The sequence below is a fragment of the Maniola hyperantus genome, chromosome 24 (genome assembly GCF_902806685.2).
Source record: "Maniola hyperantus chromosome 24, iAphHyp1.2, whole genome shotgun sequence".
In the NCBI taxonomy this organism is placed as follows: domain Eukaryota; kingdom Metazoa; phylum Arthropoda; class Insecta; order Lepidoptera; family Nymphalidae; genus Maniola; species Maniola hyperantus.
The window spans coordinates 7049737-7076807 of NC_048559.1; the positions used below are offsets into that span (position 1 = coordinate 7049737).

General features: G+C 39.7%; 3 protein-coding genes across 5 annotated transcripts in view; 1 reads left to right on the plus strand and 2 right to left on the minus strand.

Annotated features, from left to right (window-relative positions):
* The window catches only part of LOC117993503 (dopamine receptor 1-like), a 228085-nt gene extending 209243 nt beyond the window's left edge, over nucleotides 1-18842 (plus strand). For both annotated transcript variants that reach the window (XM_069506974.1, XM_034981309.2), the window contains exon 9: nucleotides 18832-18842. The gene's annotated coding sequence lies outside the window, so the exon portion shown is untranslated. The remainder of the gene's footprint in view (nucleotides 1-18831) is intronic.
* LOC117993506 (cathepsin G-like) lies at nucleotides 12352-17886 on the minus strand. The gene is made up of 7 exons (XM_069506750.1): nucleotides 17837-17886; nucleotides 16963-17024; nucleotides 15521-15749; nucleotides 14676-14887; nucleotides 13779-13973; nucleotides 13368-13508; nucleotides 12352-12516 (listed from the first exon to the last, which is right to left on the minus strand). The coding sequence occupies exons 1-7, from the start codon at nucleotides 17883-17885 to the stop codon at nucleotides 12352-12354; spliced, it is 1053 nt and encodes a 350-aa protein (XP_069362851.1). The 5' UTR covers nucleotide 17886.
* A 568-nt stretch (nucleotides 18843-19410) lies between the features above and the next one.
* The window catches only part of LOC117993496 (lateral signaling target protein 2 homolog), a 66516-nt gene continuing 58855 nt past the window's right edge, over nucleotides 19411-27071 (minus strand). For both annotated transcript variants that reach the window (XM_034981300.2, XM_034981299.2), the window contains 3 exons: nucleotides 26497-26710; nucleotides 25626-25759; nucleotides 19411-25249 (listed from right to left, as the gene is read on the minus strand). In XM_034981300.2, the coding sequence (XP_034837191.1) occupies nucleotides 25110-25249; nucleotides 25626-25759; nucleotides 26497-26710 (488 nt within the window). In that variant the 3' untranslated portion in view covers nucleotides 19411-25109. The remainder of the gene's footprint in view (nucleotides 25250-25625; nucleotides 25760-26496; nucleotides 26711-27071) is intronic.

The following is a 27071-nucleotide window of genomic DNA, read 5'->3' on the forward strand; positions in this document are numbered from 1 at the left end:
ATTATATAAACACTTACTTGAAATAACTTCTTTTGTTAACTTAACGAAGTCACTTAACAAAATCAGTCAAGTGGGAGTCGGACTCACACAAGAAGGATTCCGTACCATAGTGCAAGAAATAATACTTTTTTTTTTTAATTTTCTTGTTTTAAATTATTATTTTGCTGTTACACTGGCATCAGAAATACTTACACATTTCAACTCTCCACCTATTATGGTCCACGAGTTACAGACGGATGGACGACGGATGGACAGGGGAGGCTTAGGTATAGTAGGGTCCCGATGGTCCCCTTCGGGCACGGAACCCTAAAACACGATAGATAATAAACATTTACTTAACTAAGTGGGAAAAATCGCGGCGACCCAAAAATCGCGGTCAACTTTTCAATCTAACTTCAATTTGCTAAAGGCGAAACTCTGCTATTGTTAGCGACTTGCCGAGTACTTATTTACTCGTCTCTCATCATGCCCAAGTGTTTTGAGAGCCCTTCGTTCTAAGAATTACGTCAATGATTATTACGAAAACTAATCTCAAGGAGAACTAGAGTCAGCGACTCAGCGAGCGATGGAGAGAGCTATGCTTGGAGTTTCTCTACGTGATCAAATCAAAAATGAGGAGATCCGTAGGGCAACTAGAGTAACCGACATAGCTCAACGGGTTGCGAAGCTGAAGTGGCAATGAGCAGGGCACATAGTTCGTACAACCGATAGACATTGGGGACTCAAGGTGCTGGAATGGCAACCTCGCACCGGAAGACGCAGGGTTGGAAGACCCCCCGCTAGGTGGACGGACGACATCAGACGAGTCGCAGGGAGCCGCTGCATTCAGGCGGCGCAAGACCGCGGCGTGATGGAAGTCCCTACAAGAGACCTATGTCCAGCAGTGGACGTCTATTGGTTGATGATGATGATGAATCCCAGACAGAAAGAGAGTATTTTCCGGGATAAAAAATAACCTATGTCACTCTCCAGGTCTTTAACTATACTCATGCAAAAAATCACGACAATTCGTTGCACCGTTGCTACGTGATTGAAGGACAAACCAACAAACAAACAGACTTTCACATTTGTAATAGGGGTAGTGATTTTACTAGTTAATTAAAATATCACATAATATAGAAAGATGTTTCGTTAATTATTTTCTAAAATCCAGTTACTTAAGTCCAACTCGTTTCACAGGCCAGTGTGTTTGTTGGACACTTTGACATGTTCACGTTGGTTTTTGTCCCAAGTTTGGGAGCTTAGTTCGCGATGCGGTTCGGACAACTTTTAACGATGTATCTGGGGAGAATGTAGGACAGGTATAGTCCGCGACAGGTCGAGATGGCAATCGGGGTGTGAGGTGGAGGGACGCCTCGCACAACCGCATGTCACTCGCGCTTGCTCGCACTGGGTAAGCGCGGGAACTGTGCGGGTATGCGAGGCGGTCCCTCCTCGATTGCCATCTCGACCTGTCGGGTACATAGAGCAGAAACAAAGAGGAGTTGGCCTAAGCAACTGTGCACTGTGATTTTCAACTAGGTCCTGACGTCATCACTGTGGGCGGGGCCTTAGTTAGTATGCTGTCTGCGTTCGTCAGGTTCACATATATTGAGACTCGTATTATCGGTGTGTTTTCGCGTTTTTAAGAACAAAAGGATGAAGTGTTGTGTTTTATCGTGTCAAAGTTATTCAGACAGACATTCTGATGCTATGAATGGTATCACATTTCATTTGTAAGTAATTTTATACGTAATTATTAAATTGTTTCTACACTTATTGACATCTAGTGTGAGATAGCTGAACTATGTAGTGACATCAATATATCGATGTTAGGTCGCTAAGCGAGTAGTTTTGCTACTAACCCGCAGATGGAAAATTGAGAAGTGGGCGGCGTTCCACAACCCCTCACCCCGCAAAATGTCACTCGATATTTCATAGGGAAATCTTAATACAACATCTCCTCTTTGTTTCTGCTCTATGGTCGGGTACTATAGGTACAAAAATAATAATCATCATAGCTTTTCTATATGTACCTACCTGCCCTTTTTCCTATTTTTTTTTCGTCGTCAGTTTTGGATTTTGCCAACTTTAGAGATGGGTAGGCCCTACTTGCGTCATATTTATCATAGTTTCTGAATACTTAGGTAGGTACTGTACGTAACTTCTCGCCTACATTTTCACACTCAAAGCCATAATAGCCTTCCAGCTTAGCCCGCTTCCATCTTAGACTGCATCATCACTTACCACCAGGTGAGATTGCAGTCAAGGGCTAACTTGTATCTGAATAAAAAATAATAAAAATCCCTTGGACCTAGAAAGTTGAAATTTTGTATAAAGGTTCCCTTTATAATGATACAAGAATAAGCTGGATTTTGCAAAATTCCCACGGGATAGGAGATTTTTATTTTCACTGAACGAAGCTGCGGACGGTCGCTAGTAAAAATAGTTTCACATCACTTTACAGTTTCCACTTGTTGATAACAAGATTGGTTTTTAACGCAGTTAGTTGATTTCAAACTGTCACTCCCGATGACTTATTGGTCCGTAAACATCGAAAAGCCTTTCCAAACTTATTTCAGTAATCTTCTTATAGGGCGGCGCAAATAAGTAAAAATAATATTTGTGTTTATTTAAAGAAACTTGTGTTTATTTTAACAAAAAAAGAAAAAAATGCCTTTATTCTTGAAAGTTGTGCCACGCATCACAACCGAAACACTATGTCAAATATTTCCACATAAAGAATATGCATACAAAATTTCAAAAATATTTAATGAAAATTATTAAATAAGCTTGTAGGTGTTGTGAGAACTAATTGTAAAGATCATTGATTAAAGTAATAATAATTATCGGATATCCTCCTTCTTCCTCCTCCTGCGTGCCGATAAGCTTGTTCTGTTGAGTCGCTGTCATCACAAAAACATGGTCACCCCAAACGAGCGGCTATATGAGCGAACGAGTCGGCTGGCGCGCAAGTTTAGTGCTAATAAAAAGACCACGAGAATATATTATTATGATATTATGCTAAAATTATTATCTGTGTTTATTCACTGAAGCGTGTACAGCGAACGCTCAACAAGTAAATATCTATATTATGAAAGCTTAAAAACTATAGGTACATATAGAATAAAGCGAGTGAGCGGAGAACATCGGCTGGGGGCACACTGGCGCGAAAATAAAAACCGATCAAGTGCGATTTGCGCTCGCACACGAAATGTACCATCATACAAGATTATGTGTCGGCAGCGCCGTCTTTAGTTGTAAGCAGATTACTCATTGAACATCATGTCATCGTCCCCACCGTCGTTGTGAGATTATATAATCGGACACGCTGTGCGTTGTGATTCATTATTCGTGTGGCTCTTGCCGAGGGCACTTCTCAATAGACATTGTGTGTCGTACTGTTTAATATTGGTATTGTTATTGTTACCTATGTGGTTTCTGTTATTAGACGTTATAGTACTAGGAGCTGGTGTGGTTGGTCTAGGACCGGTATGAGTATGGTGGAGCCGGTTTAGGTAGGGACCTAGGTAGGCTTGGATAGTGCAGCTGCAGATCGTGCTGATCTTCATTGCTGGAGCCGTCACCGTAATTCAGGCAAGTAGAGCTAATAGTGCCCTGTCCCACTACTGACACACTTTTTATTATTTGTTATAGCGGCCAACACAATTATATTACACGGACGAAGTCGCGGAAAAAGCTAACTAAATAGGCTGGAAAAAACAAGCCGTACCTACTCCACTGTAAACATCGCTTAAGACGTCGAATTTGACCACTCACGAATTGCTCAGTGTGGTTCAGCCCTTATTCAGTAAGAGGATTAGGTACGGTTCGCCCAGTAAACATTAGCGCTTATTTGATCACCCGATGAGTGAGCATTAGCTCTGTGTGCTTTCGCTTATTCGCGAAATGGATCTGCTTATATCTGCTTATTATACCTACTTACTATACAGGGTGTAATAAGTAATTAACAGAATGATAGCAAAAACGAAGACAAGTGACAGCCCTTTCACACGGCGTCCAGTTTTTTGCAGGATCCCGTTTTCTGCAGGATCCCGTTTGATGGCGAATGTGTTTGTATGCTATATCCCGCATGCGGGATGCTCGTGTGAACGCTAGCATACAAACACATTCGCCATCAAACGGGATCCTGCAGAAAACGGGATCCCGCAAAAAATTGGACTGCCGTGTGAAAGGGGCGTACCAGTAAGTACTTACTTATGATGACTGAGTGATAACGTAACACAAAAAAACGCGTTTAAAAAAATACCTACTGTATTTTTTGAGTTTGCAATGTATTGCAAATAAAACATCTGATTGACGCTACAGGTTAACGAAAGTTGCATAGATAGATGCCGCACGTCGTAGGTGGGACAATGACCCCGAGTTTTGCACGCTATACATTTCGGGTTTGAAAAATACTAAATCACTAAACGTCCACGGTTGGACATAAATCTTTTGTAGGACGTTCTTACGCCTCCTCACTTCAGTGGCTCCCTGCAACTCCCTTGATGTTGTTCGTCCACCTAGTGGAGGGTCTTCCAACGCTGCGCTTTCCGGTACGAGATCACCATTCCAGCACCTTGGGACTTCAACGTCTATCGGTTTTTCAAACTATGTGTCTTGTCCATTGCCGCTTGAGCTTCGCAACCCACTGAACGTATAGTACGTGACAAGTCGAGATGGCAATCGGGGAGGGAACGACCCACACACCCGCACAGTCACCGTGCTAGCCCGGTGCGGGTGACGCGCGGGTCTGAGAGGTGCCCCCGCTTTATACCCCGATTGCCTTCTCAACCTGTCGCGGAATATACCGGTCACTCTGGTTCTCCTTCGGATCTTCTCATTTCTGACTTGATCACATAGAGCAATTCCAAGCATAGTTCTCTCCATCGCTCGTTGGATGCAGACCATGAGTTTTAGTTAGACCTTTTTTATAAGGCGTACCTAATTAAGTATCGCATTAGAGCAAAAGTGACCGACATAGCTCAAAGGATTAGCGCGCTGAAGTGGCAATGGGCAGGTCATGTCTGTCGCAGAACCGACGGCCGATGGGGCAGACGTGTTCTGAAGTGGAGACCGCGTACCGGTAAGCGCAGTGTGGGACGACCGCCAGTCCGCTGGACCGATGACCTGAAGAAGGTGGTGGGGAGCGGGTGGATGAGGAAGGCTGAGGACCGTGATTGGTGGCGCGCTCTTGGAAAGGCCTATGTCCAGCAGTGGACGCAAACAGGCTGATGGATGGATGGAACTAAGTAATACTGATTTATAATGTTTTCGGGCTACAAGTTGAACTGTGAATGATGCCCTTTACAAATCTGCCAACAAAAGGAGCGAATAAGTTAATAACAAGTTATTAAAGTTAGTCTCTGAACTAATTAAAATTCACAATTTTGTACAATCTTCAACTCACCAATAACTAATTCACTCCGACTACAGAGAGTTGTAGGTATTTATTGCTAGAGTAGCACAAAATATACTTAAACTTCTTTTTTTGTACCAAAAACATTTACAATACTTTAGTCTTCTTCCTCGTTTCTTCTTTTTTACTTTTCAAAATATAGCCGACATTCAATAATACTGAAATATGAATATAGAATAGAGTATCAAATAGGAATGCTTCGCAAAACGGAAAAACCTGATTGTTCCTACCTATTTTAATTATTCAGCAAGGCGTAATTTAAATTTTAAAAAAAGTGAGTCGAGTGAGACGAGATAAGTTCTAGGAGTCAACAGTGTTCGGTTGTGTCAATAACGGAAGGGATCACGATAATGATCAAATAGCATTTGATAGAGAGAGAGAGAGGGGGGGGAGAGAGAGAGAGAGAGAGAAGGGGGGGAGGACCACCAGCTTTACTTATGTGTCTACCTTTAGGGTCCCGCTAGAAAATCAGCATCGCAGTATCTGCGTACTGTCATACTGTGTCACAAAGCTGAGGAGATAGTCCATTGACCACACCTACTATAGCCAAAATAATATAGTCAATTAAAAACTGTTGATCCTTGCACATGAGGACCTTTCGCGAGGCCTGTGACATGTTAGAGCAAGGGGCATTTTGTGTCTCTCTTCTTTTCTGTGTCACTACAATGTCAATAAAAAAAATTGCAATTTTTTATTATTATTGGAATATTAAATAAAACTTAAAGCTCAAATAAATAAATAAAATAATTAATTAAAAAAAATTAATTATTTTATTTATTTATTTAGAGAGAGTGTTAAAGTTTGCTACTCCATTTTTTAACTCAATGACTCCAACCCTAAATTTGGAAACTCAACGAAGCTTCCAAAATAACTGGCCCCGAATTGTCCGATTGATTTATATTCGTCAAAGTAACAGAAAATCTTGTTATCACTTTGATTAGGGATTTCAGGGTTGACTCAATAGCTGAATAGGAACAAAATTAATCTTCTCCTTCTTCTCTCAAAAAAGCAGCGATGGCGTAGGGGTTAAGATGTTAAAATTCTATTCGGTGGTTCCCTCTGGACTACCTACTTGCGCAGTAGAATAGCTCTACCTCTATCGAGAATTTTCACGAGCAAAACTTGGGCGTCTCGTTAAACGAAACCTACTGACGAAAATTCAGCCTGTCATTAATTAAAAAAAATACTCGGCGGCTATTGGACTATTAATATTATGTGTGTTTTAAGCATTTAAATAAGCTATCTGTTGATTTGAACAGTCAAGGAAACGGCATGCCTGAGAGTTCTTCTCCATAATATTATCAAAGACATGCGAAGAAACCTTACCGAAACCTTACCTTGATGACCGCCCTGGCGCAGTGGTAAGCGCTGTGGCCTTATTAATGGGAGGTCCCGGGTTCGATTGGAAAGCTGTAAAACCCCCCAAAAGGGGTGGAAAGCTTTAAGTAAACCACAAAAGGGGTGGAAAGCTGTAAATAGAAGAGGGTTAACTCTTGATAAAATATCCACAGAAAGTTTCTCAGAGTTCATAATATCATAAAGCGAACTTTTACAAAGTGACACAGCTGAAGTCTACATTGTGTGGCAGTTGTGACGGCTAAACAAGTTTGTACTTATGCCACAGTTTAGCTATCGTACAGTTGGCCAGCGTTTTTTAGTAGACGTAGGTTGTTTACAACTCCCTTATTATTTAAACGATGACGATAGCAATCGAGTTATTGCCGCCTGCTTAGGAATAGGCTAGATTGTAATTTGTTTACAATATAAGGTTTATTGGGAAACATATTCTAAACTCCACAGTCAATCCAACATCACTGTCATGTCAAAAATACGGTTTGCAGTCCGTAAAAAATGACTCCTCACGCGCCATTTTAACTTTATGGGTCAATTGTCATGTAAAAAGTATGGTTGGCCTTTAAAATAAGGACTAAAATTGTACTTTTGACATGAAATTTGATAGAAAAAGTTAAAATGGCGCGTGAAGAGTCATTTTTTACGCATCATACCTAGTTTGGTATGATGCGTAAACGTTACTCATGTCAAAAACATGACAGTTGAGTGTTGACACATAGAGTAAATTATGGTGAGTTCTTTTTCAGACTGTAAGTAGCGCAATAACAAATTATTTTTTGACCATATAATTATGTCGCTTGTCGCTGCGCACTACACTCACACGAGTAGATATTCTGTCGCATAAGCAACAAGGCACGGCGCCCACATTACTCTGAGCAAGTAGGTACTTACGCCCGCTATCCCACTGTTTGATTGCTAAGCAATGACTAAACTAAGGCAAAACTCGAAAGGGCAAAGTCGCGAACTGTGGCAAAGTTACTGTGAGACCGACTGTTTGAGAAGTGAAGTTTTAGAAAATCGAAGCATTTCGAATAGATCGCAATTTGCATCTCTACACGAAATCATTGCTTTTATATTCGACAAACTGTCGACTGCAACTTCGAACGGACTGACTTCGATTTGCAATCGGTATCTAACAGATTTCTCTTAAAGCTTTTATCAAAGTTTTCACAGAATTTAAGGTTCCGTGAAATTCCATGTACAGGAATCGAAATATGTCTGTGGTTCTTTGCAGAATAAAGGGGTTGATACCTAGTCTAGTTCGTTTTAAATAATACAAAGACTCGTCTTCATTTTATTTCGAGTTATTATTTATAAATTAAATTGAAAAAATTAAAAACTGCCGACACAAAAAACCCTCTAAAAATAATACCTATGTACATAATTTATTTTGCACAATATTTTTGCTTAGCGGGCCCCCGACGTGACAACTTATAGAGAGAGAGCCAGCGCATGCCAGACCTTCGTTATTTTATAAAAGCTGAAAGTTTCTTTGCGTATTGTCCCCAACACTGGGAAGAAAAAACGTTTGGGATCATGGTGGCTTTGGGAGATAACAGGTAGGTAATAAAATCTTACGTCATAGCATAAAGTCATAATTTTTTATACTTTCTTCGGAATAGTATTAGAAATCAAGTCATGCATTGCCAGACACTTACTATCATGGCAAACCCCTGCTAGACATCCTTAAAGTTTAAGAGTTTAAGGGGAGTCTGGCAGGGGGTTGCCATGATACTTACTGTCTGGCAATGCATGACGTGATTTGTAATAGTATTCTGTAGAAAATATAAAAATAAATTCTTCAGCGTTTATTACGACGATCGTAGTCTGGTTTAAGTTTTCATTTACTTAGCGATCCTTATACCTACATTTTACTATCACTAACTCACTGCAGGCTAGCGATAGTAAAATTTTCACAAAGCTTTTCATAAAGGATAGACAAAATAAAGCTATAGAAAATCCCAACACAATCGAAATAACAAAACTGGATGTTCCATTGCGCAAAATATTTGTTCGCCTCAAAGCTATTCGGAGTTCAGACTTTGGCTGGACAATAATTGAAAAAGTAATTCTAGAAAAGAATTAAATGGAATGAAAAGCGTTGAAAAGCGATACCGGGGAAAACAAAACTTTTATTGTTTAACTAAATAGTAAATTGGCTTTTCTCTACGAGTAGGTATTATTTATCTATCTGTACAAAATTCTCGGCAAATTCAGCAATAGGGTATTGGACGGTAGTAATAAAATGACGTGATTTTTTGTATAGCGGTAGTTTATGGGGCTAGAATTCATTATTAAAGAGAATAATTTAAAAAAACCGGCCAAGTGCGCGTCAGGCTCGCGCAATGAGGGTTCCGTACTACAGTCGTATTTTTTCGACATTTTGCACGATAATTCAAAAATGATACATAAAAATAAATAAACATCTGTTTTAGAATATACAGGTGAAAACCTTTCATATGATACCCCACTTGATATAGTCACTCACTTCGAAAGTTGAAAATACTAATTATTAGTTCATGACCACAATTTAAATTTTTTTGTGTGATCTAACCCTAAATTCACGGTTTTCAGATTTTTCCCCAAATTTCAGCTATAAGATCTACCTATCTGCCAATTTTCATGATTCTAGGTCAACGGGAAGTACCCTGTAGGTTTCTTTACAGACAGACAGACAGACAACAAAGTGATCCTATAAGGGTTCCGTTTTTCCTTTTGCGGTACGGAACCCTAAAAATCATGAAAAGATAGTTTTAAAAATTACCCATTTGTACAGAAATCCGGGAAACAACCTATAATATGGTAGGTACCTAGGTATTTTTTTCTAAAACGTGTCTACAAAATTACATTCAGTGTGAAAAGTAAATAATTCAAAAGAGACTCAAACTAGTAGGTAACGTTTGTCTTTGTATAGAAAACGCGCTAGGGTCACTGTGGTTACGCACTCATCCGATCCGAGTCCGTGAAAATACGTTCCTTTTTGTTTTGTATGGGATCTTATATATATTAGCGACCCGCCCCGGCTTCGCATGGGTGCAATGTAGATACTAATGTGGTGCCATAGAGGTGTCAATTGCCTCGGAAACTCAAATGAGAGGATTTTTTCCGACCAAATTCACATTATTTCAATTTCTCTAGGGATCTCTAATTTTTTGAGAATTTAATTATAGCTATAAGCCTTCCTCTTGAATCACTCTGTTGGTGAAAACCGCATTAAAATCTGTTGCGTAGTTTTAAAGATCTACGCGCTCATACATATATACATACAGACAGCGGGAAGCGACTTTATTTTATACTATGTAGAGATGACATAATATGTCGTAGATAATCGCTGCGGGGCGATTGTCTAAAACCTGCATCAATCATTATTACAATCTCAATTGTTCTGATTGGCTGAATTTGTGCGATTCTTGTTGCAACAATGAGCAACAATGCATTGTGGCCAATAGTGAGCGAGCAGTAACCAATCAGAGATGATTGCGATCGTGACATTGTAGCTGTCAAACAACCGCGGTAGGGCCACTGGTATTCTCACGGATGACGGATAGAACTCGGATGACGGTAGAACAGTGCGTAATCGCCGTTAGGGTGGTTATAGGTGCCTCTCAAGCAGTGGCGTGCATAGGAGTTCAAGCCAGGGTATGCATTTAAGTATGAACTTATTTTACGGCAGGTTATAATGAAAAATAAGCATTGATTTCTTACAATGAGGGTAAGCAGTGCGTTTAGGCCCCTTTGAGCTGCACGCTACTGCTCTCACGGTAACCGTAACGTAACTTAAACCGTCTTTTATGCAACTGGACTTGGCACAGAATAACTCTTGGCTACTTTACACGCATGGATACTGTTGTTTGAATTAATGGAAACTCATTCATCCATAATATTTTATTTTCATCCGTAATGCGTTATAGGTATCTGAGGCCTCAAATGAACATTCAGGTTTGGTGCCAGGCTGAAAATAAAAAAGGAGATACAAAATGCTATTAAATTAAATTCAAAATTCAAATAATTTATTCAAAATAGAATAATAAATAGAATAATAGGTAATAATTACTCTTTTTGATAGTCGGTTGTTGGATTTGTAAGATATAACTGGTGATAATTACTATGCGAACTTAAACCTAAAGCTACAAGGTTTCTCGGCCAGGTTCGAGGCCAGGTCTGAGAAGAGCCCACATTATTACCGACATAGTAATATACTAAATGACGCCCGTGACTACATCCGCGTGGATAAAGTTTTCGAATCCCGCGGGAACTCTTAATTTTCCGGGATAAAAAGCTATCATCCCGGAAAAGGACGTAGGCTATTTCTTATCCCGGAAAATCAAGTCAATCTAGTTCCGGCGGATGAAGTAAAGAACCCTTATAGTATCCCTTTAAAACATTTACCTATCTTTATTGATATCAGTCCACTTTATATAGCGGCGTAGTATAACGAACTCCTTGCCATTCTTCGGTTTATCACATACCGATCTTCTTTTTCTTTCTTTACCATCGGTTTGACTGAAACAGAATACATAAGGAGTCGCTATAAGGCCGGAGCACCCCAGTACCAAGTCCTTCCATGTGATCGGATCCAAAGGTGGGATGTTCGACTTGTGGACGATCCCAAACTAACCAGCTCGTTGGAAAGCCTGGAACACAGCAGAGACATAAGTTCTCTATGCGTATAATGGGCAGTGTTCTGAAAAGTAGTTTGACCTCATCATCATCATCATCATCATCATCATCACCACCGATAGACGTCCACTGCTGGACATAGGTCTCTTGTAGGGACTTCCACACGCCACGGTCTTGATCCCCTGCGATTCGTCTGATGTCGTCCGTCCACCTAGCGGGAGATCTGCCAAGGCTGCACCATCCGTTGCGAGGTCGACATTCCAACACCTTGGGACCCCAAAGTCTATCGGTTTTCCGATGTGCCCTGCCCATTACCACTTCAGCTTCGCAACCCGTTGAGCTATGTCGGTTACTCTAGTTCTGTTACGGATTTCCTCATTTCTGATTTGATCACGTAGAGACACTCTCTCTCCATCGCCCTCATCCCACCCTCCTTTTTCTATAACCGCATCACACGCCACCGTAATCAATTTTACCACCACCTGGATGCCTGGTGCACTTCGACCGCCCGTTGTGCCAGATCCTGTTTAGGGTTCCTTCTGGGAATCACTTTGTTGTCTGTCTGTCTGCCGGTCTGTCAAGAAACCTACAGGGTACATCCCGTTGACTTAGAATTATGAAATTTGGCAGGTAGGTAGGTCTTATAGCAGACATAAGCGGAAAAATCTGTAAACCGTGAATTTACGGTCACACAAAAAAAATTAATTGTGGTCATGAGCTAATAATCAGTACCTTCAATTTTACTAAGTAAGATAACTATATCAATTAGGGTATCATATGAAAAGGCTTTACCTATGCGATCTAAAAAAGATTTTTATTTACTTTTAAGCATCATAGTTTTTGAATTATCGTGCAAATGTCGAAAAAATACGAATGTAGTACGGAACCCTCGGTGCGCGAGCCTGACTCGCACTTGGCCGGTTTTTTCCATGCACATGCAAGAGTTCGTATTCCATGGTTGTGGCAGCAGCTTTTACTTACTGCTTAAGAATGCACTCAATAAACTCCTTATTTTTCGTTGTGCTGGTATACAGGAATGGCCCCATGCAGTTCGATTGGTGGTCAACGCGGAATACGGATGCTATGCCGATCACGTGTTCCGTACCATTTATCCAAGTGACTAACGGACCACCGTGGTCGTTCTGTACAAAACAGAAAAATCTGAGTCATAGTATTCATCCATCCATAGTCCATGTATACTTATTATAAATGCGAAAGTGTATCTGTCTGTCTCTCTGTGTGTCTGTTTCTAGCTTTTCACGGCCCAACAGTTTAACCAATTTTGATGAAATTTGGTACAGAGTTAGCTTACATCCCGGGGAAGGACATAGGCTAGGAATCCCGGAAAATCAAAGAGTTCCCACGGGATTCTTAAAGGCCCATCAGTTTAACCGATTTATATGAATTTGGTACAGAGGTAGCTTACATCCCGGAAATTGACATAGGCAACTTTTTATCCCGGAAAATTAAAGAGTTCCCACGGGATTTTCAAAGAACCTAAACCCACGCGGGCGAAGTAGCGGGCATCCTCTAGTCTTACATAAAACAGACATGAGGAGATCCGTAGGAGAACCAGAGTAACTAACATAAGCTCAACGGGTTGTGAAGCTGAAGAGGCAATGGGCAGGCATATAGTTCGAACAACCAATAGACAACTCCCAAGGTGCTAGAATAGTGACCTCGCACAGGAAAACGCAGCGTTGTCAGGCCCCCCATTAAGTGGGCAGATGAGTCACAGGGAACCGTTGGATTCCTATCCTATGAACAGACCTATGTCCAGCAGTGGACGTCTATCGATTGACGATGTTGACGGTGCCAGCGTTGTGGTTGCACCCTGTATATTCTGTATAATAGTATATGGAGAATGAAACTGGGGAGTAAGATGGCCGTTTTTTCCCCGGAAAATAAAAGAGTTCCCAAGGGATTTAAAAAATCTAAATCCACGCGACGAAATCGCGGGCTTCAGCTAGTGAAGTAATTAATAAAAACGTACCTGGCAGAAGCCTTTTGATCTTCTTTGGTTTTCCACTGTTGGTTCATTCCTTAAATTAAAATGTTTTTGAGTACTGTTCAAATACTTTTCTATTTCTTTCATATCGGTAATCTCTTCGCCTTCAGCTTTATAAATGCTGACCTATAGTCATTTGACAAAGAATAAATTACTTTGTATTTTATAGAGAACATTTGACAACAAATTATGAATCATGTTTACTATACTAGCCGGCAAGAAGTAATGTACTTCGACCTTTAGAACGAGATTTCGGCTTTGTAGAGCGTTATCTCTGCCACTCATACCTACGTGACGTTTTGTCGGACTCAACGACAGGAACAACGCTTTACAAAACCACTACTTATCTCTTTCTAAAGGTCGATGTACAATATTTTCTGCCGTGTAGTGTTATACATTGGTATTCCTCCGTGAACCAATCATCTTCCCCGTCTCATCCAGTTTTCCGTCGTGAAACGAGCAAATCATGTAGTCATCTATTTGTTTCTCCATGTTCGGTGTGGTGAAAGACTTCTTACATTCTTCGTTGTCTAGAACTGATACTGAGACGTGCTGAAGTTGCCTTTGGTTCAAATCCAAGGTGCTGTTCGTCTGAAAATAATAATTTAATCTGTATATTCCATTCCATCTGCACGAACGAAATGTTTTGCGTCATCATTCCTCATACGTATGGCTAAGGTTTGGAATACTCTTTCGCGATCTGTGTTTCCTACCTTCTACTTCTGCTCGAGGCGACGGTCACCTCAAATACGGGAAGCCCAAAAAGACGCAACCGCGATAGCTCGGTCGGTAGCCTCGTGTAGCTCCTCGTTTGTGCAGGTTCTCGGGCACGCAGGGCACCCAGTCATGTCTTAATGGTCTGTCTCGGATAACCGCAGATGCACTCCGTATCATGTCCAGAGATAAACCGCCACTTCGCTAAGTTTGCCCTAGACTTCCCCGCCCCTGCTTCCTAATCCGGGTATCTTTAAAACGCTTATCTTTAGACTATAGCCTAATCCCTTCTCGTTCGGAGTATCTCATTCTGAGAAGGGACCCGTTCTCAGTAGTGAGCCGGCGATGGATTGATCACGATGATGATGATCTTTAAAACAAGAGTGAATAGGTTTCCATCAGATTTGTGTCAGGTGTGTGATGTGTTAAGCGTGTGCCTATAATGATTTTTTTTAAAGTACGTGCCGTTCAATATGAAGGAGTCTTCTTCAGTTTTACCACGGCTAACGTCGCTATAAGACCACGTGCATATGAAATAATGTGAGTGTGGCGGTGAATAGTGAAGAAATCCTTACTTACAGATCGCCATTTGCTAGTGTGTCCCCATCCAAGTACAATAGCTTCTGTCCCCGGCTCCTCATGCTTGGGGTCGAAGTTCACAGGTATAGCTACAGGACTGTAGGAGCAATCTCTCCAGGATCTGGCGCTGGATACGAAAGGTTTCTCAACTTTCACTACGGCTACGTCGTTATGGGACCACTTTGATACTTGGTCGTATTGTAAGTCGTATGCTGAAGGTAGAAATGAAAAAAGTCGTGAACATTAGTGCTGGGCTGCAATCAGACCTAGTGGCAAGTGATGATGGAGCCTAAGATGGAGCGCGCTTGCCTAGAAGATGCCTATTCACTCTTGACTTGAAGGTGCCCATATTAGGGATATCTACTCGTGTGCCCATATTATAATTGGAGGGGAAAACTGATGCTGGAAGGGTGTTCCTCTTAGCGGTTCAAATTAGAATGGCGGTGGTGGTTCAATTGTAAACGCTGTTATTTTAGATGCGGAAGGTTCGGTGCCCGGCGGGGACAATTTTGGGATGAAGTAGTGTGTCTGCCTGTCTGTTACTAACTTGTCTTTTCACGGCTCAATCGCTGAACCAATTTTGACAGAATTTGGTGACAGAGATTTATAGCTTGCATTTCGGACTTCTGAAACGGACATAGGCTATAAATATCACGATTCATGAGATACAGTCTAGTGACAGACGGACAGACAGACGGATGGACAGTGGAGGATAGGGTCCCGTTTTACCCTTTGGGTACGGAACCCTAAAAAAGACGACGCTCTTACATTGCATGGGTATAGTTCCCACGGGATTTTTAACAACCTAAATCTAGCTAGTTTTCAACAAAAGAACATTGTCTTACCAATAGGAACACAAGTGTAGATAACTTTCCTTTTCCAATTGCTCGTGCATAGATTGTCCTCCAATTCATCCTCTCTCACATACATCTCCGTTCCTGCGATCGCGTAAATGTTCCGCACGTCTTCCACACAGGCTGCTGACGTCAGCATTAGCCAGCGGCTGACTATGGCGCCTCCACAGATCCACGCGTCGTAGTTACGGATGGAGGATTTGGCTTGTAATAGGTATGCCTATGGAATGGAGGATGTGAATGGAACGGGGGCTCCTGAGCCGTTCACTTAATATCGTGTGGGGTGTTGGAAAAATGACAGCTTTCTGTGACACTAGGTCAAGCTACCTCATAGCTCATCCATACTTTTTCATTTCATTTTTAGGGTTCCGTACCTCAAAAGGAAAAACGGAACCCTTGTAGGATCACTTTGTTGTCTGTCTGTCTGTCTGTCTGTCAAGAAACCTACAGGGTACTTCCCGTTGACCTAGAATCATGAAATTTGGCAGGTAGGTAAATCTTATAGCTGATATTTGAGGAAAAATCTGAAAAACGTGAATTTAGGGTTAGATCACACAAAAAAAATTAAATTGTGGTCATGAACTAATAATTAGTATTTTCAATTTTCGAAGCAAGATAACTATATCAAGTGGGTATCAGATTTTTTTATGCATCATAGTTTTTGAATTATCGTGCAAAATGTCGAAAAAATACGACTGCAGTACGGAACCCTCATTGCGCGAGCCTGACTTGCACTTGGCCGGTTTTTTCTTTATTAATTTTTCTTTTTCAATTCCGCAAATTACAACAATTAAGGCTGTAATGATTGATGCTGCTTTTCCGGAATTGGGTATTTGACTACATCAAAAATATATTATTTCTCAGTGATTATTAAATAGAGGGTCTTCAAAAATACGTAAAATCCACGTCATTTGTTGGTTTTAGGTGTAATAACCATTTTAAATTATCGATTAAACTAAAAAAAGCACGTCAAATGATTGTGACGTCACACACCGGTATTTCATAGAATCTCGCATACTAAGCGCGCGTTTTGACGTTTGATAAAAAGTTACTGATTTGACTAGTTGTCAAATACCGTATTGATTACCCGTAGTACATATAAGATTTTACGTCTCACCAAACGTTGCTTGAATTCTAGAATCGAAACACAATAACATCAAAGTAAAATGGACCTAAAGAGCCTTGAATTGAAGTAAAAAATTCAATGCCGCTGATTTTAATTTCCCAAGGTTTCCGCTTGGAGCGCTGGCTGTAGATGTGTAGACAAACTTGAGCTTTAAAACAAGGCAATTAAGATCCAGTTTACTATAACGCAGAAGTGTTTCGACTCTCGAGTTCTAGCAACGTTTAGTGTGACGTAAAATCTTATACTACGGGTACAGCTGGTTACAAAGTGATCAAACCCTGTGTACGCTTGGTCGGTACCTACTCACCATGTAACGTTTATCTGTTTTAACGTCTTCTCCACCAATTAATCGTCTCTCGCTGTAGGTACCTTTGTCAGTAAATAACAGAAGCATCAAGCAACGCATTAGACTGAGGGTTGTTAGTCAAAATCCTGACTACCCCGTATTGAGGCAGTGGATACATACCTATACACAAGTATAATGTACCTATTACAGTAAGCAGCTGAAAATAATGTACATCGGCCTTTAGAATGACATATCGGCTTTGTAGAACGTTGTCTCTGTCACTCATACCTTATACCTATATGACGTTTTGTCGGTCTCAACGACAGAGACAATGCTCTACAAATCCGCTATTTCCTTGTATAGGTCGATGTACAATGCCGCGTACTGTACCTCGGTGCGTACACCCTATTATACTTAATACTGTGACTACACCCGGGCACTATTTGGGCCAGATATGCCGAAGGACAAAGTCTTTCAACAGTGCGTGTTGCCAGTGATGACATACAAGATCTGAGACATGCAGGTCACTAAGTGTTGACCTCAAGAAAGCCCAGGGTCACTCAGCGGTGGATGGAGAGAGCTAGCTTAGTTTCTCTACGTAATCAAATCAGGAATGAGGAGATCCGTAGGAGAACCAGAGTAACCGATATAGCTCAGCTGGTTGCAAAGCTGCAATGGCAATGGGCAGGGTACAAAGTTTGAATAGCCGATAGATGTTGAAGTCCCAGGGTGCTAGATGGTGATCTCGCACCGGAAAACGTAGCGTTGGAAGCCCTTCACTAGGTGGACAAACGACATCGCTGGTAGGCGGCTCGTTTGATGTCGCGTAGAGGGGAGGACCTACGCCCAGCAGTGGACGTCTGTCAAATGACAAAAATGATTATATGACACTTACAATGTAAGAAAGTTAGTACGAAAACGTGGCCAAATCTCACTGATAACATTTTACACATGAATTTCATTTAAAAAATCAAACAAATGTGGCACTAACAAAATCTTTAAAATGACAGTACTTGCGCTGGGTAGGTAGTTAGGTAGGTAGGTACATGTGATCGAAATTACAAAAATATGTTTTCTAATTAAACTCACGTAAACATTAAACCTTGATTGAATTCTAATCGTTGATTAACATTAGCTGCCAAGAGCTGCCATAACACTACACGATCTTTCACGCGTGAATCGGCTATCGTGCGGGAAAGTGCGCGCATGTAAAAATGAGGAAGGAGGAAGACAATGCGTGTATACGCCGCCCGCCTCAGCCGCCCGCCCACGCAATCACTCGTGATTTCCATCCTGCAAGTCTGTGCACGTCAAACATCTGACTTATTGACTGACTAACTGAACGCAACGCCACGGAACGGAACGCAATGGAACGCAACGCAAAACCATTAAAAAGCATTAAAGATTATTATTTATTCCCAATCCAACCGTATTAGGTTGCCTTATCAAAAAGTTTTTTATAAACACTAAGTACTAACACACTACATATTTACCTATGCGATATACAACGTAACGTAGTTATATAAATTGTGGTCTGCAGTATAGACATAAAAGTCATTGTACATTTTTTCGCTGGGCTTAGCCACCGATCTTTAAGCCACGCTGCCGCCGCCATGCCGCGGTGTCTGACCAAGCCCTAGTTCACTCACCTGATCGATCGTAAGTTGATATATCTTCTAGTTATAACTTATAAGCATAATCCCGCAGACAGGTTTCTACGGATGGATGGGTTATACGCATGGCTTAGTCAATAATTAGGAAAATCAATATTTTGCATCAAGCTCACTGGCTATTAGTTTATTAAAGGTTGGTTGAAACGCAACGCATAGAATATGAATAACTAAACAACCTATCACTATAATATAGTACCTACGAGTAGGTACGCGACAGGTCGAGATAGCAAATGACGTTATAGTCCGTACAAAATGACTCCTCACGTGCCATTTTAACTCTATGGATCAACTGTCATGTCAAAAGTACGGTTCAACCACATTTAAAATAAGGACGAAATCGTACTTTTGACATGAAATTTGACACCAAGTAGAGACAGTTCACTCGTCCTCGTCAAAAAAAACTTTGTTGTTTTAATTTATGTACTTACTAGATGATGCCTGCGACTTCGTCCGCGTGGATTTCGCTTTTTAAAAATCCTGTGGGAACTCTTCAATTTTCCGCGATAAAAAGTAGCCCATGTCCCTTCCCCGGGATGAGCCATCTCTGTACCAAATTTCGTCAAAATCGGTTGAACGGTTGAGCCGTGAAAAGCTAGCAAACAGACAGACAAACACACTTTCGCATTTATAATATTAGTATGAATTCGTAGGTATATTGTCAAAGCAGTGATATTACTGATTGAAGGACAAACCAACAAACCAATAAACCAACAAATAAACACACTTTCGCATTTATAATAGGGGTAGTGTAACGCACTCGATATTTCTTTGGATTTGGGGTCAAATCAAAAGTCGATTATCTAATAATAAATCTGACATTTATTTTACACGATTAAAATATATTTAACAGTATCATTATATATCACTTACACATTTTTTTGTGGTCTCGAATTTATCGAATAGCATACTTTAGTTTATTTTTATTTTAATACAATAACATACAAAAAGCTATGAGACAGCTACACATTATTACTTAGTATTAAACAATGTGGGTACATACAAACTATACATAACTACCTTTACAAAATATACATACAACTTTTTTTATTTGTTAGGTATTATTATTATTTATTTATTTATTAAACCTAAAAACTAACACCGCTGGATATAAAAAGTTATGGAATCTTAATTTTTTTTTATTATCTATTATTAGGGACCTATTTTTAACACGATTGATATAAGTTATAGATAAATAGCATAGCAATAGGTTCAAAACAAGAATAGAAACACCTTTATCTGTAAATTCTTACTTGAAAATTACGGTTTTCAAGAAAAATCCTTCGCATACATAACGACTTCTTTAAAAGTTATTTAACTAAGTCTTAGTACTTTACAAAGTCTATTGAAAATATATTAACTAGCTGACCCACCCCGGCTTCGCTCGGGTGGAGTTTAGAAGGGGGAGGTTGAATTAAATTTTTCCGTAAGTACCACCCTCGTACTTCAAGGAATATTATAAAAAAAGAATTAGCGAAATCGGTTCAGCTGTTCTCGAGATTTGCGATCAGCAACACATTTAGTGATTTATTTTTATATAATAGATGTATTGAATTAATTTATATTTCCGGCTAAGGCGTCTCAATGTGGAAGTCATTGTCTATTCTGAGTTTGAGTGAATTATAATTTTAAATACATATCAAGAATTGCGGACCGGCAGGAATCAGAGTCAGAGCGTCGGGCGCGATCCCAGGAGACGCGGGTTCGATTCCTGCCGGTCCGCAATTTCTGATATGTATTTAAAATTATTTAGAAATTTCCTTCAAGTGTAAGTAAAACACTATAAAAATTATAAAATATATAATAATTCATAAGATTAATTAAAGCAAAGTTGATAAAAAAAACATGTAACTGTAGATTCAATATTTATAATGTAGAAAATTCTATTCAAGATTACTTATCTGCAGAAACATTTTTACAATGAGATGTTACTACGTACAGTACGCGACCGAAAGTAATGTACATCGAATCGACCTTTAGAAGGAGATAGCAAATTTGTAGAGGACTCTGTCGTTGAGACGGACAAAACGTCAGATAGGTTGAGTGACAGAGACAACGCTCTACAAAGGCGAAATGGCATTCTAAAGGCCGATGTACATTACTTTCGGCCGCGTACTGTACATAATATTATGGTCCAGTAATACATAATCAGACATACAAAATCAGTACTAAAACAATTTCATATTTAATCTATTCTTTAAAATTTAAAAATTCATCTCTTGTAGACAATCTCTTAACAAAATTGTCAGTACTTCTAAATCTAGCACTATCCTTGCCGATTCGAATCATTAGGCCAATGTGTACTGTAGACTTCATCTTTGAAATCAAACTTTTTATAACAAAATACTTGGAGTAAAATAACAGTTTATGCTATTCATCTAAACCATAGGTATTAAAAATATAAAGATTTGTATAGTTCGCGACAGATCGACATGGCAATCGGGCACAATCACGCGCTAACCCAGTGCGGAATAGCGCGGGTGACGTGAGGGTATGCGGGGTGTCCCCTCGCCTCATACCTGTGATTGCCATGTCGACTTGTCGCGTACCTACTATACATTATTTAATCTTTAAAATATACATGATAAAAATAATTCTATTTGAACGTGTCTACTTAAAATTAATAGAAATAAATTCAGTTTTGATTACTCTTCAGCTGTTGTTTTTTTTTTTAATTTGTAACCATCAACAAAACTAAGGTATTTTTTTTTACAATTAATTTTTAATAAATATAATTTACTGCAAAATAACTCCGCGAATCTTCGACAGTATTCTAAACAAATTACAATTAAGTAAGTAAGTATATATTTATATATCTTTTCTAGAAAGAGATAGAAATATTAAAGATAAAAAAGACCATATGAATACACTTTCTACCAAGAAATATATGAAATATTTAAGGCAAAATAGTAAGACATACCTAATATTTTTATTAGAATAGAGAAAGATAGAGAAAATTTTTTAGAGTATTCTAAAGTTAAAGAGACAAGGCAAAATTTTAAAGTGTTTTGTTTAAGTTAATTTTTTTTTTAAATACATATCAAAAATTGCGGACCGGCAGGAATCGAACCCGATTCCTGTAATATGCATTATGTTTGTGTGTATTTGTTGATGATTACACGTATATAAAATATCCAAATCACATAGTTACAACTAAGTATCTATTATTTAGAGAGCTACATCATCAAAACTGACTTAGGCTGAGATATATAGAGCGTACTTGGACTTTGCTCAAGTTAAGACCTGGTGTCCACCAAAGCGGAGACCAATCCGAGTCATTACTCTGTTTAGTTTGAGTGAAGTCAAGGTATGTTCTATCCAACGTTAGTTTTAGTTAACGTGTCGAATATTTTTACACAAAGAATATATAGGTACATATATACAAAATTTCAAACATCCATACTAATATTATAAATGCGAAAGTGTGTCTGTCTGTCTGTCTGCCTGCTAGCTTTTCACGGCTCAACCGTTCAACCGATTTTGACGAAATTTGGTACAGAGGTAGCTTGCCCCTTTTTTATTTTTTATAAATCATTGTCCTCGAAAAACATGGTCACCCCAAGCGAGCGGCTGTGAGCGAACGAGACGGCTGGCGTCTATCGTGCGCGCTCTCGCTCGCGCGGCTAAAATCAGCTGATGCAAGCGGTCATTTAACTAGGCGTTCAAACTTGCAGGATTTTAAAGATTTTTTGGCCAAAATATAACCCGTAGTAAGAATGATTGCAATCGATTCTGTTACTGATTCTGGACTAACTACTTTCAGGTTTTGCGTATACTTTTTTTTTTTAATAGATATAGCGAGCAAACGAGCAGGCGGGTCACCTGATGTTAAGTGATTACCGCCGTCCATGAACATTTGCAGCACCAGAGGAGCCGCCGATGCGTTGCCGGCCTTTTAGGAATTTGTTGGTCCGCCCCTTGAATAACCCCATGTTATAATCTAGTGGGAACACCGCCGATGGGAGTTGGTTCCACAGTTTGCACGTGCGTGGAAAGAAGGATCTGGCGCAGCGGACGGTCGAAGTGCACCAGACACCCAGATGGTGCGGGTGAAATTCCTTACGGTGGCGCGCGGTGCGGTTGTAGAAAAAAGAGGGTGGAATGAGGTCAAAAAGCTCTTCAGAGCACTCCCCAGAGATACTAAAACTAACGTTGTATATAGATCTCAGCTTAAGGCTTAAACACACACAATGTGTCCACGGAAATAAGTTAGTATAGCGCTCTCACTGTTACGTAATTCTATACAAATGACAAAGACAAAAAGTCAGAGGGCGTTAACCATTTTGAGTCACCAACCAATGACAAACGAAACTATTTTTTACAATTGAATTTCGAATGTTTTTGAAAACATTCTCGAATGGAATTTCGAATGTTTTTTGGAATATAATTCAAAATGATCAGAAAAAAATTATTCAAATTGGTCACTCTGAGTTTTTGTCTTTGTCAGTTGTATGAGATTATGAGCCTATGGGCCTAGAAATATGCCTATTCACTCTTGCTTTGAAGGTATTTAGATTGTAGGTGATAGGAAACGTGGAAACCAGAAGGGAAACATTCCACAATTTAGCGATTCGTATCAAAAACGTTTCGTGCGAGTGGATTGGACTGTGGAGTGGAGTGGAGTGGAGTGGATTGGAGTGGAGTGGAGCGGATTGGAGTGGAATGAATTGGATTGTGCTTCCTACCGTTTCCGTCAAGCTTTGTGTGTGACCAAGCATTTAACACGAAATATTTAAATTTAACATCAGTCAATATGGAACAAATATTTTTTTATACTAATCATAATATTCAGAAACGTTGAGCAAAAACCTTCCATGCGAGTGGATTGGACTGGAGTGGATTGGAATGGAGTGGAGTGGATAGTACGTCCTACCGTTTCCGTCACGCATTGTGTGTGACCAAGCCTTTAACACGAAATATTTAAATTTAACATCAGTCAATATGGAAAAAATACATTTTTTTAATACTAATCATAATATTAACAACTTACAGTCAACTAGGGAGGGGTTAGTATGGAATAGTACATATCACAAAGTTCAGAAAAAGAAACATTGGGAAAATCACGTTGTTTAATAATATATGGCAAAAAATCTGTCAAAAAACACCACATCGCTATACTGCTCTCATCGTCAATTTTGTTTTTAATTTCGTGATAAAATCCGTTTTCATATTTAAATAATAAAAATATTCCTGTATTATGTGAAGTATGTCGTGGAATTTTATTATAATATATGTGTAAAAATTCATTTGAAATTGAACCTTAACACTGCACAATAAATATCAATTTTAAAGGCAATAATAACTGTACAGGATGATTTTGATCATAAGTCGCACATGCTGTCCTACATGAAATAAATGAATTCATTTAATTACTTAATTTCATCGGTAATGAAACGCAAAGAACATGAATATGAATGTAGTTACATAGTACATACAACCAAGACCCGAACCTATTCTTTCGATTGAAAATCAAATTTTATTCCTTAGCGTTAAGGTTCATAATTAAATGACAATTTTAATCATCAAAGACTATAGTAATTTTTAGATTGTTGTCTCAATTCTATTGCAATCAAAACCGAACTCTATTCCACAGCTTTAAGGTTCATAATCAAACATTCGCGAGATCTGCTCGAACATAAAGAACAACAAACAGTTTCACCGATAGTGCGACGTCTGCCGGCGACAGCTCTGCGCGATAGTCTGGAAGCACTCTTCGCAAACGCGCACGAGTTTCATTTGGAACATTTTGAAAATAGAACTTTATTTTAAAGCATTAAGGTTCATAATTCAATGACAATAATAATCATCAAGGACTACAGAGACTATTGTCTCAATTCTATTGCAATCAAAACCGAACTCTATTCCACAGCATTAAGGTTCATAATCAAACATTCGCGAGATCTGCTCGAACATAAAGAACAACAAACAGTTTCACCGATAGTGCGACGTCTGCCAGCGACAGCTCTGCGCGATAGTCTGGAAGCACTCTTCGCAAACTCGCACGAGTTTCATTTGGAACATTTTGAAAATAGAACTTTATTTTAAAGCATTAAGGTTCATAATTCAATGACAATAATAATCAAGGACTACAGTAAATTTTAAGACTATTGTCTCAATTCTATTGCAATTAAAACCGAACTCTATTCCACAGCATTAAGGTTCATAATCGAACGGTCGCGAGATCTGCTCGAACATAAAGAACAACAAACAGTTTCACCGATAGTGCGACGTCTGCCGGCGACAGCTCTGCGCGATAGTCTGGAAGCACTCTTCACAAACTCGCACGAGTTTCATTTGGAACATTTTGAAAATAGAACTTTATTTTAAAGCATTAAGGTTCATAATTCAATGACAATAATAATCATCAAGGACTACAGTAAATTTTAAGACTATTGTCTCAATTCTATTGCAATTAAAACCGAACTCTATTCCACAGCATTAAGGTTCATAATCGAACGGTCGCGAGATCTGCTCGAACATAAAGAACAACAAACAGTTTCACCGATAGTGCGACGTCTGCCGGCGACAGCTCTGCGCGATAGTCTGGAAGCACTCTTCACAAACTCGCACGGGTTTCATTTGTCCGTATCGTGGTAGGGGTATTGAGTTTGAACTGCAGGATGCGCAGAACACTTTGCCTGTAAAAAAAAAGTAATGTAAGAAAGTAATGTTCATAGACCTTTAGAAGGAGACAGCAGATTTGTAGAGCACTGTCTCTGTCGTTGAGACCGACAAAACGTCATATAGGCATTAGTGATAGAAATGACTCTCTACAAAGCCGAAATGTCATTCTAAAGGCCGATGTACATTACTTTCTGTCGCGTACTATATTTCTGTTGTCGCTAACAATTTCAAAATTGCCGCCACAAAATTAAATAAAAAGTGTTATCTTCGACTTTATGATGGTACGGAACCCTTGTGCGGGTTCTTTTTTTTTCATTATAGGCGCACGTTCTTAGAGACCCGTGCTCAGTAGCGGGCCGGCTATTGGTTGATGATGATGGTTCATCTTACCGCAGTTCCTGCAGTGGTGTCTCCGCCTGAAGGCAGTGAAGTGAGCGGAACAGCGCATACACGCCGGTGCAGCGATATCCGGAACCCACTCCGGCGCCCTTTCCACACTTGCGGGTTCCGAACGCTCCTCTCTACTGTATAGAAAAAAGTCATTTGTTATGCAAGGCTGCAAAGTCGTGGTTACGAGTATTTGTATTGAATTTCGTGCAAGCGAAAATTCAAAAATAGAATCCTGAGCGTAGCGAGGAATTCAGAGGCACGAGACACAAATAATTTTGTGACCGTGCGAAACACAATTTTTCATCTCAGTACAGCGAGGAAAATTAAGCGAACTGAATACAAGAACATTTTGAAAAAAGTTCATTTCGGGTGCGTTATGATTTCAAACTTAAAATTCTTACAACAGAAAATAAATTTAATTATTTATTCTTGTTGCATTTTTAAAATTTAACCAACTTTATACAATAAAGTTGAAAGGTAGGTAGGTATTACATATGGTAAAAACTATATGTTAAACTAACTAAAAAACTATATAAACGTGTTGAAAAAGCAGTTGCTGTTGAAGTCATTTCTTCGGCGCGTCTGATGCTGCTATCAAAGCATGCTGCTGAACTCAATACAAAAGAAAGAAAAACACGTACACGTACGTGTTTTCGTAGCCTCTCCAATTTTAATATGGGTACCTTCAAGCCAAGAGTGAATAGGCATCTTCTAGACAAGCACGCTCCATCTTAAGCTGCATCATCACTTGCCACCACGTCTGATTGCAGCCAAACGAAATTAAAAAAATCTTCGGCGCGTCCGATGCTACCGAAGCATCCTGCTGACCTCATTTGCTTGGCTTTGGCAACTTATACAAGAAAAAACTTACGTATATGTGAGATCTCCAGTAGACACGGAAGCTTGCAGGTTTCCACTGTTGTCAACCGACTTTCTTCTCGTGTCGGCCGGCGCTTGCTCGGCGATAGTTGTCGCGTTTACGGTGTTGCGACGCGTCAGTCGCGGGTTCGATTCTGACGCGGTGGAATCTGAATTACTATCCGCGTACACTTCTTCGGCTGAATATACGCTGTCAAATGAGCTGCCTGTAAAGAAAAATCAAAATAATAAATCATTATCTATATATATAAAAGGAAAAGGTGACTGACTGACTGACTGACTGACTGACTGATCTATCAACGCACAGCTCAAACTACTGGACGGATCGGGCTGAAATTTGGCATGCAGATAGCTATTATGACGTAGGCATCCGCTAAGAAAGGATTTTTGAAAAATATATAAAAGGAAAAGGTGACTGACTGACTGACTGACTGAATGACTGACTGACTGACTGACTGATCTATCAACGCACAGCTCAAACTACTGGACGGATCGGGCTGAAATTTGGCATGCAGATAGCTATTATGACGTAGGCATCCGCTAAGAAAGGATTTTTGAAAAATACAT